Source organism: Pocillopora damicornis, chromosome 8, assembly GCF_964200805.1.
Source record: "Pocillopora damicornis chromosome 8, jaPocDami1.2, whole genome shotgun sequence".
NCBI lineage: Eukaryota > Metazoa > Cnidaria > Anthozoa > Scleractinia > Pocilloporidae > Pocillopora > Pocillopora damicornis.
Genome location: NC_142677.1, coordinates 11,433,847 through 11,453,908, shown reverse-complemented (window position 1 = coordinate 11,453,908; position 20,062 = coordinate 11,433,847). Strand labels below are relative to the sequence as shown.

Below are 20,062 nucleotides of genomic sequence, written 5' to 3'. Positions count from 1 at the left end.
TAGAAAACGTCTAAATACATATTAAGTTATTGTGCGTTGCCTTATTTTGGGGGCTAACGATTAGTGCTAATCGTAGAATCTATCGCTGAAAAAAGAAATGGAAAATTGGGGTAAAGATGGCATATGGGAACTAAAGGTGTTATCTACTTGTAGCATGTTCTCTCAGAATTTACCCCGTTTTGCTAGAATTTATTAAAAAAAAATGGAAGGCAAGTCAGTAGGATAAATTCTACTTGGAGGATGACTTTTCAGAATGAATCCCGTTTTTCTATAATCATTGAAAAAAAATGGAAAATCGGGGTAAACTAGATTAGATGTGGCAGGTCAATAGGACATGTTCCAGTTGGAGGATAATTTACTAAAATATGCCCCGTTTTTCTATAATTCCTTGAAAAAAAATTGAAAAATCAGAGTAAAGATGGCATATGGGAACTACAGGTTCTATCCACTTGTAGCATGAATTCTCAGAGTTTACCCTGTTTTTCTGGAATTAATTCACTAAAAAATGGAAAATCAGGAAAGATTTGACATGACAAAGTAGGTTATATTCCACTTGCGGGATGAATTCTTAGAAATTGTCCCGCTTCTCTAGAATTCACGAAAAAAATGGAAAATCTGAGCAAAGATGGCATTCGGGAACTTCGGGTAATATCCACTTGTAGCATGAATTCTCAGAGTTTACCCTGTTTTTTTGGAATTAATTCGTCAAAAAATGGAAAATCGGGGCAAAGATTGAATATGACAACTTAGGATATATTCCACTTACGGTATGAATTCTCATAACTTACCCCGTTTTTCTGGAACTCATTGAAATAAAAATGGAAGATCGGGTTGAAGACTGGATATGGAAACTTAGAATGCATTCCACATACGGGATGAATTCTCAGAATTCACACCGATTTTCTGGAATTAATTAGAAAAAAACCGAAAATGAGGGATGTTCCGAGTTATAATTTATTCCAATTTTAAGATAAATGGACACAATTTAGCCCGTTTTCAGAATTCATTGAAAAATTCATTTGGCATGTTGGATATATTCTTTTTATGAGATGAATTTTTTTTCTAGAATTCTCTGAAAATAATGGAAAATCGGGTAAAGATTACAAACCACAAGTTGGGATATGTTTCACTTGTAGGATGAATTGTCTGATTTTACCCCATTTTTACAGAATTCTTGGAAAAATGCAAAAGACCGGGACAACGATTGAATATGACAAGTTAGGATGTATTCCATTGACGGGATGAGTACTCAGATTTTACCCCGTTTTTCCAGAATTGACTCAACAAACGGAAAATCGGAGTGAAGATTGATTATGAAAAGCTAGGATGTATCCCACATGTGGGATTAATTGTCAGATTTTACCTTACTTGTCTCTAATAAACGAAAAAAATGGAAAATTAGGACTAAAGATTTGATTTGGCAAAATTGGAAACTCGGAGTAAAGATAGCATATGTGAGCTAAGGGTATTATGAATTCTCAGAGTTTACCCCCTTTTTCTAGAACTAATCTATTAAAACAAAGGAAAATCTGGGTAAAGATTTGACATCACAACTTAGGTTATATTCCACTTGCATGATGAGTTGTCAAAGCTTATCCCGTTTTCTAGAATTCGTTGAACGAATGGAAAATCAGGGACAGATTGGACATTGCAAGTCATGATATTAACCACTCGTGGAAAGAATTGTCACGGTTTACCCCGTTTTTCTAGAGTTATTTGAACAAATCGGAATAAAGATTGGATATGGAAAAGTTATGATATTATCCACTCGTAGGTTGGTTCAGAAAATGGAAAATTAGGGTGAAGATTGGATTTGGCATGTTGGGATATATTCTACTTGCTGGATAAATTGTAAAAATTCAATGAAAAATGGGAAATAGCGGTTAATATTGGATATGTCAAGTTGGAATACATTACATATGCAGGGTACGAGCTATTTGATTGTTTTGATTTTTGAATGCGCTTAAAACATGGAAATGCATGGGAATGAACAGATATACCGCATTTGTAAGTTAGATCGCCGGAATTGCACCCTTTATTCGCGTAAAAGAATGTTGGTATGGGGGTAGGTGTCGGAAGGTTACCCTCGGGTGAAGTCAATAATTTTAGCGGTACATTGCAGAATCCCAGCACAAAGCCTAGAGATTATTGAACAAATATCACCGAGCCTGAGGAGATTTTTATCGCTGGGAAAGAGAATGTAGCCTTCCCTATGAAATATTTATCAGTCTGCAAGTTTTGATGCTATGTTTCACCACTGTGATGTTCTTATTGTTGAGAACGGTCTGTATATTACTCACACCCTTGGAATTTAAGTCAATTTAGCGTTAAAAAAAAGTTTTCAGACAAATGGAAATTTTCCCATAAGTCGCTGTATATATAGATGCATGTGCATATATTGACGGCAAACTATTGATTTATCTTTGCTTGACAAGCAAAGTGTACATATACATAGAGGACTACGGGTTCTATGCACTGTCAGATAAAACATTGTAACAAAATATTTAAAGAGTCGAGTGCAAAGGAAGCCATTCCAAAAGGATCTCATTCCAGAGAGACATCTGCCCAAAAAGCAGTATGCTTATACGAGAAAAGAAAAGAAAAGAAAACTTAAGTAATTCAGATTTAATCAAATTTTTAACAGATGACAATATTAACAAGCATTACTTTCTTGTCACTATTAACATGCATCACGAAAGAAGACAATTGAGCAATAACTATTATTCATGCTAATACTAAGTCAAGGCTTTGTCACAGTTTCTTTCTCAAAAAGATATTGTAGATGAATATGAAGAGTGATTTTATCCAACCGGTGAAATTGGTCATAAACTACTGTGCATTACAAAATTTTTGGTTTATGTCATGTTTTCCACACACAACATGGGGAGAACCAACAATCAAACATGCATGCTGGTGTCATACAGGTTTGTTTACATACTGTTTCATGGGTTGAGTAAAATCACTCTAGTTGTTCCTTTTTTAATGTTTCATATAAATTTTGGTTACCTTTTTCCTGCTATGATATCTTTTGTTGATAAAATCATCTTGATAAATAGGATACACTGTAAGTGTTTGGAACAAATAAACACTTTTTTTGTGTCATTTAAGCAGGAGTGATTGGTGCTAAATATTTTTTCTAACCACATGTGCAAACCGTAATTAATCTAACTCAAAATTCAGGCTTAAATTGCTCATCTAACAAACAAATGGGTAGTTAAAAAAAAACTCCTTCAGTTGTACTTGAACATGCAACACTCCATGGAAATAAACATCTTCAGTACAAATAATTCAAGTAAATAACTTCAGGTAAAATACTGATTTTTTGGAATTTGTGAAATATAAAGTAGACTACACTGCACTAATATACAATAAATCCATTCTATCCTTTTACTCACTTGCAACTATTTGGCTCTAACTGTTCAATACTATTTGACAGATTACAGAAAGTAACTCTGTCCTTCAAATTTGCCCTTATATACTTTTGAATAAAATAAAGCAGTTGACACCAGATCGAGGAGTCAAGGCTATTTTATTCACCCATTCACTCATAATGGTTGGTAAGATTTCCTTTTTATATGAGTTGCTGTAAACATAAAAATTTCAAATAAATTCTTTGCAATTTAAGCTCTAAGCACAATTATTTTCTGGCCCCTCTAGGCTGATTGGAGTTTTCCTGCTCAAGTTGACTGTTATTTTCTGTAAAACAGAAAAATATACATAGGGACCCAGGCATGAAGTGAAGAAACCTTCCTTGGAATTCTTGGAAACAAGACAATGTTTTTAATTGCTCAGATCAAAACCAAAAAATTTTACTGTTTGTTAAAAACAATGTTATATAATGTTAAATGTTACATAATGTTAAAAATATCAAGGACAACAGTAATTCTGAACACAAAATTTAATAAATTTGACACCTGTGGAGTATATAGCATTGCTTATGAATGAGACAAGAATGTGCTTTTAAATTTCCATCATACCTGAATAATGTCTGTGTAAAATTTGAGCTCAAATGTAGTATTTTTAACTTATAAATCTACTCCTAGTAAGTGGCCCTGGCAACCTTAATCTTTACATGTAACTGCCAATAAAATAACCCTCCATCTTCATAAAGATCCAAGTAAGCTTTTAAGGCCTTCCTGTCATTTTTTTAAAGCATGGCCTCATAAACTTTTTCTTTTGGCTCCACCAATAAAAAACATTTAGGGAAAGTCAAATAATCAACAACCACAACTAGTACTTAAATACTAAGTTAGCAATTGACTGAGACACCATTAGCACCACAATAAAAAATGTAAGAACCCTCAACTGGCTGAAACTTGCATCATTCAGTTGCATACTATTCTTCCCACATTTCCTAATAAATTAACCTATATTTAGTGGATACCTCTATAACACAGACACCAGGGAAGGTTCTTAGAGAGGTTACCTTTAATACTTTTATAACTATAAAAGTAATAGCTTTTGCTGCAGTTTAAATTGATTTAATTTTTGAGATACAGTTAACTAATTCTTCACTTATCACACAACAGCTGTGCAAAGCATATCAATTGTAAATAACAAATGTGGAGAGTTACAAATTACTTTCAGTACTTTATAGTGCAAGCAATGTGTTCCTTACCACCATTTTTCAGTGTTTTCTTTCCATTTACAGACTCAAGTGGCTGTAATGAAAAAACAAATTCAAACAATTCTACCTCACTTCCTAAAGCAAGAAATCACAAGAATAAACAAGTGTAGAAACTTAGACATACTTAGGCTAGAACCCTAATTCAAAAATAAAAAAACTACCCCCTGCAAAAAAAAATGTACCAATGTCTTTGGTACCATCCTGTTCCTCCCCTATTTCCGTTTTTTTTTTTTTTTTTAAACTTTTCTTTTCTATCAACTTTCAAACACGTACCATGCTTCTTCTTGATGGGAAGAGGTTCCATAAAAAACCCAAATAACCAGAAAGATTACCAGCAAGATAGATAACCAAATGAGAAGTGGTATCAAACTAAAGCTTGTAGCAATTCACCGACCTGACTATTACACCCTATTCTTTTTCCCCAGGTCTATGTGAACTAGATTTTGAGCACAGAATGTAATACCTCACCAAACATCTGCTAGGATGACTCACTTAAAAGTGTGCATGATTATCATCTCTTGCTGAGATAGCACACTGCACTTCAATGTTTTTATTACTACACATATAGGGGCTTTGGTAAGATTGTGGAAAGGAGGGAAAACATTTGAGCAGCTGGGAGGGACAAAAATGACAGTGTGGCAGCCGTTTATTCCCACTTGGATAGCAAAGTCTGGGGAACCTTTCCCTGGAAATTTAAAAGTTTGGGTGTCCATTTCAGGCCACTATTTCTCAAGTTGGCTAAAAATTATATCTGCTACAAGAGAGAGTGAGGGAGAGTGTTGACACTGATTTAATGAATAGAGTAGCTTTTACATAACGAACTATATAAACATTATATACATAGTAATGTTGTCTCATAGATGATGTCTGTGTGGTCTTGTTTGATTTTTACCTTTGCCTTGCTCAAAAATATGAAATTGTGCCCTGGACAACATTAAATTTGGGGAACAGTGCTGTGATTTCTGACACAGTATATTTAGAGCAATTACTGATGGCAAAGGAATTAATTGGTACTTCAATGATGAATGTAGAGCACAGCAATCAATGTAAACCATCATACCAAAAAACATGGTGACTGGTACATTCACCTAGAACTCTTTGCACAAGAAGATCCTGGAACCACTCAAAAAGTCAAGCAGAAAAAATTGGAAAAATTTAAAATTTGCATACATAATGTTGTTGTTTTGCGAAATATTGCTTTCTACATGTGTCTTACCCTAAGAATAAAGGTAAAATTTAAAGGCACCATCTATGTCTGTAAGTGGATTGCATCTATTGGGTAAACACCAGAAAAAATAATAATATTGATAAAAATAGGCTGAGGGTTTAGTATAGGTATGCTGTGGTTTAGTTTTATCCTAAGTTTATTCTTTTACTTTTAAAAGTGGCCAAATTGATAGTGACATATCATCTCACCATAACTTAGGCCAGGAGCTAAATTTTATCTCTACACAAAGTGCATTTTTCATTCATATCATTAACAAAACCAAAGGAAACTGATTTTTACACCAAGGACAAGCACAACAGATACCTTTCATCTGCACTTTGTTTACTTTGCTTTGCTGCTGGTTCTCATCCATGCCTGTATGAATGATATTGAGTAAGGGTGAAAGGATTGGTATTTTCTTCACAAAGATAGTTACAGAGAGTGTCTCCATTGATATATGGATTACCAGACACTCACAATGAACTCCAACAAGACCAAGTTCTTGCTAACAAGTGTAGGAGCAATAATCGCTAATAATGGGCAATAGTCTGTATTGAATTAAGTATTCATTTGTGCATGAATTAGTATTTATTTCATTTTAATGTTTGTAACACACAATTGAAAAAGTATGTAAAATGGGGTAACAAAATACATATCATTGTGGTATTCCTCATAATTTAGTTCAAGGGGCTTTATTCTAAATAGATCAAAAGAAAGAAAGTAGATAGATAAATAGAAAAGCACATATTATTAAGTGATGAGTAATTTTGCTGCAAATTTGTGCTCCTCTGGGTGAGCAAAGAGAATGATGACCCAACTGTTACTTGCTGCAGAGCGTTAGGAGCCAGCACCCTGTCCTTTATAAGAGACCAGATCTTCATCATATGTGTAAGCAGTTTGTAAGTTAACTCTCTAGGATATGTGAAGTTTAACATCGACCATACATCCTAGCTGAATTTTTGCGTAGCCCCATACATTTACAATGAATACATGTCTTCCACTGTACCCATAATAGCCACCAGTGTAGACACTATGAGACTGCTACATGCAACATAATACAAATTATTGAGGCTGGAAGAAAATCACAAGTTTTTGATCATTGAAACACCGAGAGCTGTCCTGGTTTTTAATCGACGTGTAATATCAAGTGTTGCATGTCCCAAACAAAATAAAAAAGTCAGTCCTCGACACAGAAGGATTCAATGAATCCAGGTATCATGCAGCTACATGAAATCTACTGGAATTTAGCACAAAACTTGAACGCGATCTTTGAAGAATGGTTGTAATATTTAAAATTTAAAAAAATTCTAGCATGAAGTGCAACGAAAACCTTACCTTATTGTACTAGCTCCAACAGAAAAGTAAGGAAAGCCATGAGGCAATGTCAAATTCTCGTCTTCCTAGGCTTTCCAACGTATGGAAGGAAATTTCCCAAATACCTCGCACTTAAAAACGCAACCAGAATCTTACTCTTTCACTAATCCGAAGCGTCCCAAAAGGTGTCAAGGATAGCCCATGAAATTCTCAAACTTCGAGCGCGGAAATCTTAACGATCTTTTTACACTTTTGCTTTGCATCCCTCCCCTAGTTGGGAAGTGACACGCAGAAGACACGATCACAACGCACTTTGATTGGAAGAACTAAAACTGCATTCTATTGGTTATAATGTGTGAGGACATAACCACAACGGAAGACACGACTGCAACGCTACATACATTGACCATCTCCACCTACACTGGAGATCTACAAGGGCCACTAACCGATTCTGTAAGGTCACGTGAGCGGATGTTAGTTCTTTGTTCGTTCCCAACCTTTACTCTATATTCAGCCAGATGCCTGTTGTTTTCAAAATGTTTCCAGAACAATAACCCTCTTCCTTGAAGAAGACGAAAGAAACTTTCTGTTTGCAATAGAGATCACGCTTTTAAACGGAATGAATTATCAAGCACTTTTCAGTTACTTTCTCTTACTATATTCATGTTCCTCAAGTCAAACAAAACCAAAACTAACTCGAAGGTATCTCGACGGAGACAAGTACGTTTTTGTCATCGACAATCTCTTCCCGGCAGAAGTTGTTCGTGGGTATTATGACCTTGTCACTTCTGGGAAACTAGAGGGGAAGATCTCTTCGTGGTTTTACGCATACAACGATTATTACCAAAACATTGAGACTTTTAATACATCAAGTAATTCGCCGTGGGTTGCTCCTGTCAATCCAGAGTTTTTCTCCGATACAGCTTTATGGAATATAAGCAGCAAAGTTGTGGAAAAGTTATCTGGAGGGAGAGAATATTTTCCATACGATGTCACTTTCTCAATGCATCGCAGACTGGATTTTATAACTGCTTCTAGCAAGGGTAAGGGAGATATTTGAAGAATTTTACCCATCATGAAACTACGTTTGTTTTTCTTGTCTGATGTTCATGTTCTTTATTTTGCATTGAATAATAATAAATCATGCAGATACGATACCATTGACTGAGTAAACAATGAAGTTCATCGCCGAAGAATAGCAAAGTTTTACGTGTAAATTTACATTGATAGTTTCTTCTGTTTCGAGCCCTCGATACAGCTGCTCTCAAAACTATAAAACTATACAGTAAATTATTTCTGAAAGGTTAATACTCGCTGTAATCCAAAACAGGTGTGAGCGAATACCTCAGGATTGTATTAGTTGCTATGTTGCAGAGTAGATACAGAAAGCTTTCAAGTCACCAAATCTGATTTGTAATTCTTCTTCCTAATTGCTTGAATTCTCCTTGGAAATAACTTTGTTAAATTGGATGTTTTTATAGCTGATATAGTTCCTTTTCTTATCACCTCATTTCTGGAAAATGTATTTAAATTGTTAGGAGAAATTTCATTTTAATCATCTTTGGAGATGGAAAAGTTTAATACACCTTATTTTCAATTTTTTGGGGGTTGCATTTAGTAATTATTTTTTATTTGTATGACATTCATATTTTTCTTATGTACAACTGAAGATTACAAACATCATGTTATAGCTTTTTATCATTAAAAATTTCATGTTTCTTACTTTGCTACATCTTGGTTTGATGAGTTGTGGCTCTCTGAATTCTCCTTGGAAATAACTTTGTTAAATTGGATGTTTTTATAGCTGATATAGATCCTTTTCTTATCACCTCATTTCTGGAAAATGTATTTAAATTGTTAGGAGAAATTTTATTTTAATCATCTTTGGAGATGGAAAAGTTTAATACACCTTATTTTCAATTTTTTGGGGGTTGCATTTAGTAATTATTTTTTATTTGTATGACATTCATATTTTTCTTATGTACAACTGAAGATTACAAACATCATGTTATAGCTTTTTATCATTAAAAATTTCATGTTTCTTACTTTGCTACATCTTGGTTTGATGAGTTGTGGCTCTCTGTCAGAGGGATGTGGTGGTATCAATTGTGGTCAGCTGATAGAATTTTGACTACAAGTGTTCATCTCACTTTAATCAAAAGGCTGTGAAGACTTTGTGGTAAAAGGCTACAGGTTCTGACACAATGGCCAGACAGAAGTTTAAAATTTGGTAACCTTGCAACAAAGCTAACAATTAGAGGCAATAGTCTTGTCATATTCCACTTTCTACTTTCTGATTTTTTTTCTACAGCTTTAATTGATATCACCCTCCCCTCCCCCACTTTAATTTTCCTTTTGATATGAACAAAGTGGTCACTAATTTCTTGCAATAATGTTTGAGGGGAAGCAGAAACTTTCAAGTAGCTTAAAAGATTTGAATATATTTTTTTTTTGGCTTGATCCCTTACTTTTTGTTTTTTTTACTTTTTTTTCTTTAGCTTTGATTAATCTTCCCCTCCCCTTACCCACTTCAATGTTCCTTTTTCATATTTATAGTTATTTTAGCAGTTGGCACATGTTGTTGTAATCATTATGGTTGTTGACTAATCATTATGGTGGTTGTCATTTTTGAGAGGTGGCCATTGTTGGGGGTTTTAAGTAATAGCAAATGTATGAGCTGTTTGTCAAAATCAAAAATGTGACCTTTTTAGGGAAATGGCCATAGTGGAGAAGTGATATTTTGTGGAAGTTGGACTGTATTCAACAAACAGTTGCAAACTGTAAAGCAACTGTGATGATGATCAGTGCTGCCCTTGCTTCTGTGATTTCAATATACATATAATAACTAATTGATTAACTTTTAATTTTGTCTGCTGTAGGTAATTTTTTCCTACATTTTTCTTTTTAATGTTTGCAGAGAACAACATAGATGAAGATGAACTCATGATCAGAATATCTCTGAACAAAGACTTCAAGAGAAATGATTATGGGGAGGCTATTTTTTACAAAGACAGCAGAGAAATTCTAGCAGCTGTGTATCCCAAAATGGGACGGATGGTTGTCTGGAATGCAACAGTTCCATTTATCTTCAAGCCTCCTGCAATGTCGTATGTACAAGCACAATTTGACATTCTTGTAAGAGTGACAACATCAAAAGAGAAAGCAAAACAAGCTATTGCAGAAACAAAGGTATTGTGTTGAACTTCAACTGCCCAAAATATCCATGTTAGGGGGTCATCAGAAGGATGCCATTTTTAGAAGATAAATTGAGGGGACTCTGAAACTTGTATAGCATTAAGCCCTTCCTGAATCTAAATCCACACACAAGTACGGCAATGAGCTCAAATTGTCACAGATTTAAGTGCAGCCATAGCATCTCTCAATTTTTAAATACCCATGTATTTACTATGTCAATGTATAAATTGTGATGATCAAATGGTAGCAGGTGGTGACTTACATGAAACTTGAAAAGCTATTAATGTTTAACTGAATTATCCAGTAGTCAGTGCCACTGGAAACATATTCAAGAACTGCATGGAGGGAATGTAAAGACTATTTTGATGTTAAGGTGTAAGGGCTTTAAAAAAATGTTGGAATAAAAGTCTATAAGAAAGTGAGAGTTTTACTCAGAAAGGAACTTCAATTGATCATTTCTTTTGCCTTACAGAGTTCTGGATCTCAGATTTCAAGAATTTTATGTTCTGTGGTTATTTTTATTGTAAAAATTCCAATTAACTTCATTGTGAGGTAATGAAATATTGAACTAATCACTTCTTTCTCCTCTCAACTCCAACAGAGATTAATTAAAAAATCAGAAAGCCAGGAAACTCTAGGATTTGCCCTTTCAGATGAGGGTGAAATTCCTGTGCTGGACTTGAGTAAATATGAGAAGAGGAGGTTCCATGACAGTCAGGGTAGAGAAATTGCAGTCTTTGATGGTCTTGTTGACAAATCAGATCTTGATGCATTGCGACTCTTCTTGTTGCACTACAACAGTGTTTTCCAGTACCAACCATTTGATGGTGTGGATGAAGAACATGACAATGTGTCCTGGATCGCAATGTTAAAGGTTAAAATTACATTGATGTTCTTTATCTTTCTGATTAGTTGATTAGTTCAGCTAGTGACGAGGTTTAAACAGTAACATTACCGAGTAATATTAGGCTAAGTGTGTAAATGAAAAATATCCTTTTCTTATATAATTTTACTAAGAGTGATTTTCAGTGAAGTGTGTTGATATTAAGGGCAAGTTATCACAAAGGTTAGTCAGAACAGCAGTGGATTATCAAAGAAGCTGAATACTATCCAAAAAACTATTCAAAGTCATGGGAGACATAGTGGCCAAGTGGTTATTTCTGTGCTCTCTGGTTGCTCTTTCGCGTTCTTAGGAAAGACAAGTCACATTGCCTCTCTCCATTCTGGAGTATTAATGAGTAGCAGTGAACTGTTTGGGAAACCTGAAATATTTTTTTGGGGGGTAACCCTACAATTGGGCTAACATACTGTCCAGGGTGGAGTAGCAGTACCCCTAGACACTGTGTGTTACCAGAACCTTTCTAACGGCACGTTAATATTAGGTATGGCAGATTTTTAATCTTGTTTTTTGGATTCATTTGGCAATAATATTTTTGTCATCATGGACTTGACAGGATAGATTAGGGTAAAATTTAACTGCAAAAAAAAAAAAGAAAAAAGAAAAAATAGATCAACAAATTCTTTCTTATCATTTATTTCTTCATCCCAGGTGAAACACTTTGTAAAAAGTCGTTTGTGGAAGATTGTGAAGCTGCTGGCTACATACCTTAGTGGTCTTGATGAATGGTATCCATATGATGTGTCCATGAATATCATCAGAAACTCACATTATCCCAGAATTCATGAAGACTGTGAGCCTAATGAGGTACTGATTATTTAGCAATATATTTCTTATAACTGAATTTCTACTGTCATTTAATGGAAACTCTGCGGCTACTCTCCAAAAGTCTTTAGGGCATTATGGCACATTTTACAAGCTAAAATGGAGATTTTGGCATTTTAGCCTGCTTGCACACTCACATAATTGTTCAGACTGCTTTATTATAATTTTTGTTTTTCAGTTCTTATTTTCTCAGTGCTCTCCAAAAGTGAAAATACTAGTCAGACTAAAAGTACAGTTAATTTTCTTGGGCAGAAATATGGTTTGGGCCCTTGTCAGAGCTTCTTAATTCACCCTGGCCTTACAACTCAGGCTAAAATGGCTCTGATGCACTCCCACAAACATAAACTCTGTTTTTATATTATTTGTGAAATGACCCAGTGACATTATTATTTGTGACATTTTCTAGTGGGGGAAAGAGGTTCTACAGTATTGCCTTCTTTTGCATTTTAATCCATGTGTCACTTTTTTCATGACATAGAGGAGCTCACTCCTTGTCAAGAAATTAATTAAAGAGAGATCATATACACCACAGGACACCCTGACCATAGCTTGTACACACCACAGGAACCCCCTGACTATAGCTTGGGTGAGGTTTTATGAAGAGGAGAAAAACAACAGGAAGTAGGGCAGAACGAGATTGATTTAATGGGGATATTTCAAAGACCCTTACTCTCCTTCCTTTATACTTATGTAAGGTCAGGCACTATTTTCTGATTCTCTTTTTGCACCAAGCAAAACTACGTATACATTTCAGTTGAAGAAGTCTACAAAATATGAAGACAGGAAGAAAATAAGCGACAGGCAATTATGAACAAGAATAAATACAGATGGCTTAGAATGGAAAAGATTTAAAAGTTGAAACTGAAATGTTTACATTTTTTTTCAAGATGCACAAAACCGTGAAGTAGCTTTTGTAAGATAATTATGGCCTTTTCTTTCAATGCAGCATGAATACACCTTTCTCATGTACCTGACTCCTGACTGGGAGGCGAATAACTATGGAGAAACTGCATTTTTCGAAGAGGTTTTATCCCAAGACGGAACACCCTACCCCCCTGGACAACAACAGTATGAGTGGATTGCTTCTGTACGTCCACGATACGGAAGAATTGTAATTTTCCGAGGGATTATTCCTCACTCAGCCAGACCACCGAGCCCTGGGTTTAGTGGGGCAAGGTACACTTTCGCTTGTAAGGTGAGAAAGTTCGTGGTTGTTTGTTGACTTTTGACGTTTGTTCCCAAGAGGGGGGGGCGTGACTCTAATATCGCACAGGCGCCAGAGGGCAGCTAGGTGGAGACCCATATTCCCAAGGGCCTGCCCCCCCCCCCCCCCCACACCACGGCTAAGCCCTTATGTATTTCCTATTGTAAACCACCAGTCGGTAAAAGAGTAGGTTGTAATAGACAGAAATTGAATCATTTGAGTAGAAATTCACTCATTTAGTTTGAGAGAAAGCCAGATACATTTTAGAATTGGAATTTTAACTGCTTCTCCAAAGTAAATAGTGTTGCCCCTATTAAGTCAAAAAAGCGCTCAGCTGTTGAGCCAAACTAAGCACAACCGACCAAAGCAACGAGGAATCATAGAAAATATAGGCAACCAACTTCAACTACGAGCAATCGCTGCTTTTCGGCGAACTCCGTCGGGCGATTAAAAAAAAAAACGGTGGGGAAAAAAAGGTTAGCGCGCCGCGAGTGGTAGAAGTAAGACAAAGTGTGATGAGGCAAAACCAGAGCAAACGCGACTAACTTTGGACCCTCCGTTGAAAACCTATGTAAAGCGTACATTTGTCCATCGGTAGGTTGCTCGTAACTACCTTCTAGCAATTTCGAAGTCTCTACGAGAAACACTGGAATATCTGGAAATGGGAAACAGTGAAGATCCAGCTGCATATGAACTGTTAAGTAATCTGATGGCAGATGAGGAAGACAGACCACCCTTTTCGATCGAGTTTATTGAAAAACAGCTCGAACATCATCGGCGAAAGAAAGAAGAAATGTTTGAAGGACTTCGCAATTCTGCTATGAAGGAAATATCTGGAGCTAAGGCGCCTATTAAAGATGAGCTTTGAGTGCGACATTTAATTAAGCAACGTACATTCAGGTTTAAGTTAGATCTTAGATTCGATTGTATTAAATAGGAAACCAGAACGTAAAAAATGTCTTAGGGTCAAATATATTGAGACAAGAGTGACTCCAGTGCTCCACTGAAAATGTCCTTTAGTTTAAGTGAGGCATCGTTTCCCCTTTATTCCCTTTTAGCTTTCAACTCCTGACTCCAAAGTTGTGGCCATTTGATAATTTCCTCAGGTAACAATGATACGTAGCCAAGCAGACAGGCTACGAGAGGAAGAAAAACTATCAACAAGGGCGTGTGTGATTCAATGCCAAATTCTCAGCTCTAACATTGTAACAAAATTATGAATATCATAAGTGAGATTTACGATGTATATCTTGGAAGTGAAAGGGTAAACCGGCATACAACGTTTCAAAGAGGGCGACACCATCAATGACACCATTGAAGAGCATTAAAGAAGTATGTCACATTCGAACGAATTAATTCAGTATCTCTTCACTTATATATAGTGTTTGAATAAAGACGTACTCTGATCGTCATACATCATGAAAACCGAGGCTACGTAGAACAAGATATTTATGAGAGTTTTTTTGAAACTCTTAAAGGGAAGCTTGCTACAGAATGCGCGTGTTAAAAAGTATATGAAATGTCAGCGCGTTTCAGAATCGAAAGAGAACTTGTTTTCAGTAAGGACGCTGTATACAACTTTAGGCAATTTTAGGTATTTGGTAAGCAGGGATGTAGATAATAACCGGAAGCCGGGGAAATTACCCGGCTGTGAACGCGATTTTTCCGGCTGTGAAGATTTATTTTCATTTGTTTACACCTTCAAATCTAGGTATAGCGTGCCAAAGGCACGTTAGAGTGGGCCTTCGGCCCAAATACCCGCCTATCATTTCAAGATTCCCGCCTGTTAAAAACTTAAGCTACATCCCTGGGTAAGTGAACTTGAATTATTCAAGTTATAGGCAGAAAAATTGGGGATGTCAGTAGTCCCGACAATGTCCTTGGCCAAGCCTGTAAAGGCTCTTTCCTACCTTTTCCCTCTCTTGACAATCGGTTTGAACAATTAGTAGTAACACAAACAGGCAGATTTTTGTGCGATTAGCAGCAGAGCAGCATCAGTTTGTGAACCGCGCCTTGCAGCAACTTCTTTCATTGGGTGCTATTTCTGAAGGAGAGAGAGTACCCTGAGAATGAAACAGGCGTCACTTAGCGTCACGGATTTGCGTGTGCGGCTAGATTACTAAGTTTTCAAAATTGTGGCTGTCATTGCAACTCGAACACTTCAGTTACCCTTTGGAATCTTAAAGGGCAGTAAATATTAAACTTTATATGTACCTTGAAATGGCGAAGAAGCATAGTGCGCTTTTAACGAATATTTCACGACTCTTCATAAAAAAAAAACCACTGAACATAAATGTCAAAGTATTTATTACACCTGTTACAAGGTTTTTATTCTGCAATATCAACTAATTTTGAACCGTCCAAATTTATCCTCATTCGTCGACATCAGTCCAAATCGTGGTCTGATTAAATTCCGTAACACTTGATCCAAGTGAAAGTGCTTGTTTTCATTTCAGCTATTGACGTAGGCAATTCCATTTTCACTGCTTTAAGGCTGGAGGTATGTTTTTCTGAGTTCTAACCTTACAGATGAAATCGTAAATTCCAACCTCGTTCAAGAATTTTACATTTACTGTCAATTTCTATCAAGTAATAATTTAGATATAAAATAAATTATTTACGAGCACGGATCGAAGGCAGCCTTATGTGTATGTCTTTTCTTTTGGTTCTTGAGTTTCGTCGCTTCTTTCCAAACTTCGGAGGAAATTGTTTACTTTTTCCTGAAGAGTACATTCCATACCGTCAACATGAATCCCCAAAGGACTCGCATTGCTTCTCGGGTATTTGTCGTCGTCCAGTTGGGTCACATGATCAACCACGTGTGACATTGACAACTTAGGGAGATCGGTTATCGTGGCAACACCAAGGCGTGACGTACTTCCACTACTTTCACGTGACGGTTGGAGAGGTATGACTTCTTCTTGACAAACTGATCTGGAAAATTGCTGCAGCTTTGTGGGGCAGGAGATTTTTCTGATCGGTCTCGGAGGCGATGATAATGGTGACGAATGATGATGGGATATCTTTCTCCGCACAAATATAGGGCTAGCGACACGACTGACAGCCTCGCTCCCTTTTCTCAGAGATGGCATAAAAGGTTCATTAAGGGTATGGCCATTGGGATATGTCGAGGCGAGGTTTATCATTTCTGTCGATCTCGCCTTTGCGCGGTTTAAGTTGTCAGAGCCAACTTGCAAGGAACTTTGACTTAGCGTCTTCCGCAAGCCTCCTTCCCTACCTTCCTTTGTGAACAGTGGATCGGTGACGGAAATTTTACGACGATGAACCAACAAAGTCGCCTCCGAAGGCGAACAGTGGTCGGATGAGTTCGAGTGCTGCTTCGAGAGTTGTCGTTTTACTGCAGTCTTGCCAGCAGTGCTTAGAGTGGGTTTTCTTGTCCAAGCATTCTCAGTTTGATTGTTAGTTTTTACTGAGCCTTTGCCTACTTTTTGCTTGTCGCAGAAACCTGAATCTGTAAGGTTAAAAAGGATAATTGATTTGAGAGGCTCAGAAGGAAAGAATAAAAATTGGAATGTTAGTCTTTTTACAAGTCGCTAGAGTCAGTGATTCTCTCTGCTTGTACATTCTCTTACCTAAGATGATTACGTATTTCATTTGGCCTTCTAACCAAATGAGGACTCTTTATCCTTTTTTATTGAACGTTTTACGTTAGAACAAGGAAATGTGGCGGAAAAGCTGAATTTTATAAGCACAGTCTAGTTTATGCGTTCTATTTTGTTCGAATTGTGGCAAAACTGCAAGATACGAGTTAGTTGATGGCTACAAACAGTCCACCTTTGAAGAGCTTGTGGTTTTCTAAGGTATGATCAAGTTTCTTTACAAAGAGAGAAACTTGTTAAGGTGGAAATGACAATGTTTTCAATCCCAATCAGATGAACTGTCTTGTTTCACTGACCGTAGGACAATTTCAACATAATAAAATATGTTTTGAAACATTTAAAATGAGCATAGTAGTAAAGAATAATCCATCTTCCTTGTGGGAATGAAACTTTCACGAGTTATGAGTTAGAAAATTTAACGAGTTACAATTTATGCCCTATCATCGACGCCATTTAGGAGATCATAACGACAAAAGCTGCTATAATTATTCCTCTGGAAAGTTCAGGGGTCATATGTTATTTACGTCGTATCTTTTATGTTCTATCAACCATTGCTACTTGTATAGGCCTGCCCCTCTTGTAATTGTCACGTTAATTACGGATGTTACGTTTAAGCTCTTTTGATATCCAGTCGTCCATCGCATGCAGTAAAAATGACGTAATGGTTCTTCGAATAGAAAACATCACTGGGTTGACGTTAGACTAAGAAACTGAGGAGGAAAACGAAATCGTTTGATAACAATTCAGTTATGGCTTTTCTTTCTTTTTTTGTTACCTTGGCGTTTAGATGGAATTTTGTAACATTTAGTGTTGTTTCTTAGTATCAGTTGTGTTGTTCGGTGTATAATTTGGGCTTAAAGTCGTAAATCAATATCATTTACTTGTTGTGCAGTAGATTACTATCAATTACTTATCTGCTTTAAATTGCAAATCGTGATAATTGTGTTAAGGGCCTTGTATGTTTCGTGTTATTTGCGCTTGCGGAAGAGAGCTCCAACACTTGTACTCCAATTTCAACGATAGTCATCCTTTTAAGATAGCAAAGGTATTAAATCGCGCTTCTTCAGCGAAAGCAGCACATCAAAGCTTTTCTCGTATTCTCTCCTTTCAGTGCGCCAGTTTTACCATTCATTTCAGTTCGCGCATCCGTTGGAGAATATTTCCAATTACTTTTAAGCTGAACGAAAGTTTAAAGCTCCAAGTTTCCGGGCCGAAAGTGGGTTCACGTGTTGTTGTTGTTGTTGTTTTTTTTTTTATCAAATTAACCTTTTTTTGCTTCCGATTCTCCAAGTCTGTGCTCCATTCAATTAGTTATTCTTGCTCAATGACCTGTAACAACCGATTTCTTAGGGAATATTGCTGAGACAGCTTTCGTTACACGCCGACCTATGGAAGAGCGCTCCACTTAAACAAACACTGATGCGAGAATATATGTATCTTGTTAATAACTACTCACTAAAAGTACTTCTGTTAGACCGCAGGTTTACCTTCTAGAATAATGTGCTCTAAAGTTGATTCTTCTGAATTATCCAAGTCTTCCAAGCTCTTTGCCCGATTATCGAGTTTAGTTCCTAAAATCTCACAGTTTTCACCAAAAGTCATTGTGGATGATAATTTCGTGTTCGTCTCGCTTTTGTCAATGTCTGTTAAAAGCGATATTTTTGTGATCGGCGGTGATCGGATTGTGGCCTGCTCTCGTAAGGTGTAATGCAATCCGTTGACTTCATTTTGAAGGCGGTTAAGTGTTTTCTGTCGAGCTTTTTCCAGTGAATTCAGAGAAGTTTGCAGTATTCTGTCTTCTCTATCGTTTAACCATCGCACGTTATTGCTACCATGCCCAAGATTTAACTCGCGCAGACCCACTTTTCCTCTAGTTGCAAATTTCATGCTTTCCATTTGTCGCTAAATCGTCCGGTTCTGATCTTGAAGACAAGGGTGTCTGTGCTTAAATACGCCTCTTTGACATGTTAATCTCTAAAAGACTGGTAAGATATAAATCACGGAGCGCTCTTTTGTTTAATGCTCGCAAATTTTTATTTGCAAATGACTCTAGCTGATTGACAATTAGCCGATTGACAATTAGCCGAATGAGGAAAGTGGTTCCTTTGCCCTTGGGATTAATTACTGAGAGATGCTTTTCTCTTGTAAACAATAAATTCGCTCACTTCTTTTGTGCACTAATCAGCTGACAATGATGATATTTGCGTCATAATACCTAAGTGACTAGGTAAAGTCTTTTATACTTTATTCCCTACGTGCGTAGAGCTTTTGTTTCTAAGGGGCGAGCTGATAAATATTTTTAAAATTTTCAGCCAAAGCAAAATAATTCATGCAATATCCGGAGCACTATCCTCTAAAACGGGTGTGATTTTCGTCTTTTTAACAAATTCAACGTCAATGTCAGGGCAGTAATCTTCCATGAATTACGAAGTAAGCGAGTAGCGGATTTTTCAATAACGAATGCTTCACTTCTTTGAAATATAAACGAGCTGTTTCAAATTAAAAACCTATATGGGGATAGTGAACCATCTTTTTTTAATGCACCGAAACGAAGTGATATTTTTCTGCACGCAAATTACGCATCCGAAAGCAAGAAGACCTCATCAACATTTTATTCGCAAATTGTAAAATATCCAAATATGCAATCGTAACCAAAATTTGTCTCGAAAGTTTATTTTCTAAAAATAAAGAAAATAACTACTAAAATAAATTTTAAAAAACAAATGTTGTCTTGAGTGATATGAAGTGTGTAACTACAGATCCAAAACAAACGTAGGAAACTCATGAAAGGTCATAAAACAGCAATTAAACGGTCGTTCAGTGGAGCCACATGACCCAATATGTTCGAGTCATTTCAGCGTCATAAACAATTTCTTTTATTAGAATGGAACCTAAAAAAAAGGAAAATTCCTAAGATGGGCTAACACTGAAGGGTATTTAAACCAAAAGAAAAACAAAGTACTGTTAGCGATTGTGAAGATTTACTCAGATTTAAATTTGCGAATTTTGACACAGCTTTAGGCTAAAATTTTCGGCAGCACTCACGGCTATATGTATCCAAGCAACTGCATAAAAAGATCCTGTATTGCAACGTCATTTACGAAGATAATTATCGCATTAGGAACATTCTGGACTGTCTCAGTGAACCGGCGAACGTGGCTTTTCACTAATA

General features: G+C 36.4%; 2 protein-coding genes and 1 long non-coding RNA gene across 3 annotated transcripts; 1 reads left to right on the top strand and 2 right to left on the bottom strand.

Moving 5' to 3' along the window:
- Nucleotides 1-3,626: 3,626 nt before the first annotated feature.
- Nucleotides 3,627-7,551, bottom strand: LOC149041373 (uncharacterized). Its single transcript, XR_016179410.1, has 4 exons — nucleotides 7,170-7,551; nucleotides 6,159-6,209; nucleotides 4,619-4,661; nucleotides 3,627-3,696 (listed from the first exon to the last, which is right to left on the bottom strand). It is a non-coding gene; the product is annotated as an uncharacterized LOC149041373 (long non-coding RNA).
- A 64-nt stretch (nucleotides 7,552-7,615) lies between these two features.
- LOC113682579 (uncharacterized) lies at nucleotides 7,616-14,260 on the top strand. Its single transcript, XM_027199742.2, has 6 exons — nucleotides 7,616-8,191; nucleotides 10,066-10,337; nucleotides 10,945-11,217; nucleotides 11,893-12,048; nucleotides 13,013-13,261; nucleotides 13,869-14,260. Exons 1-6 carry the CDS (start codon nucleotides 7,768-7,770, stop codon nucleotides 14,136-14,138), a joined length of 1,644 nt encoding a protein of 547 aa, XP_027055543.2. The 5' UTR covers nucleotides 7,616-7,767; the 3' UTR covers nucleotides 14,139-14,260.
- Nucleotides 14,261-15,560: 1,300 nt separating this feature from the next.
- LOC113682559 (uncharacterized) lies at nucleotides 15,561-18,974 on the bottom strand. The gene is made up of 2 exons (XM_027199721.2): nucleotides 18,378-18,974; nucleotides 15,561-16,742 (listed from the first exon to the last, which is right to left on the bottom strand). The coding sequence occupies exons 1-2, from the start codon at nucleotides 18,784-18,786 to the stop codon at nucleotides 15,913-15,915; spliced, it is 1,239 nt and encodes a 412-aa protein (XP_027055522.2). The 5' UTR covers nucleotides 18,787-18,974; the 3' UTR covers nucleotides 15,561-15,912.
- Between the last annotated feature and the right edge of the window lie 1,088 nt (nucleotides 18,975-20,062).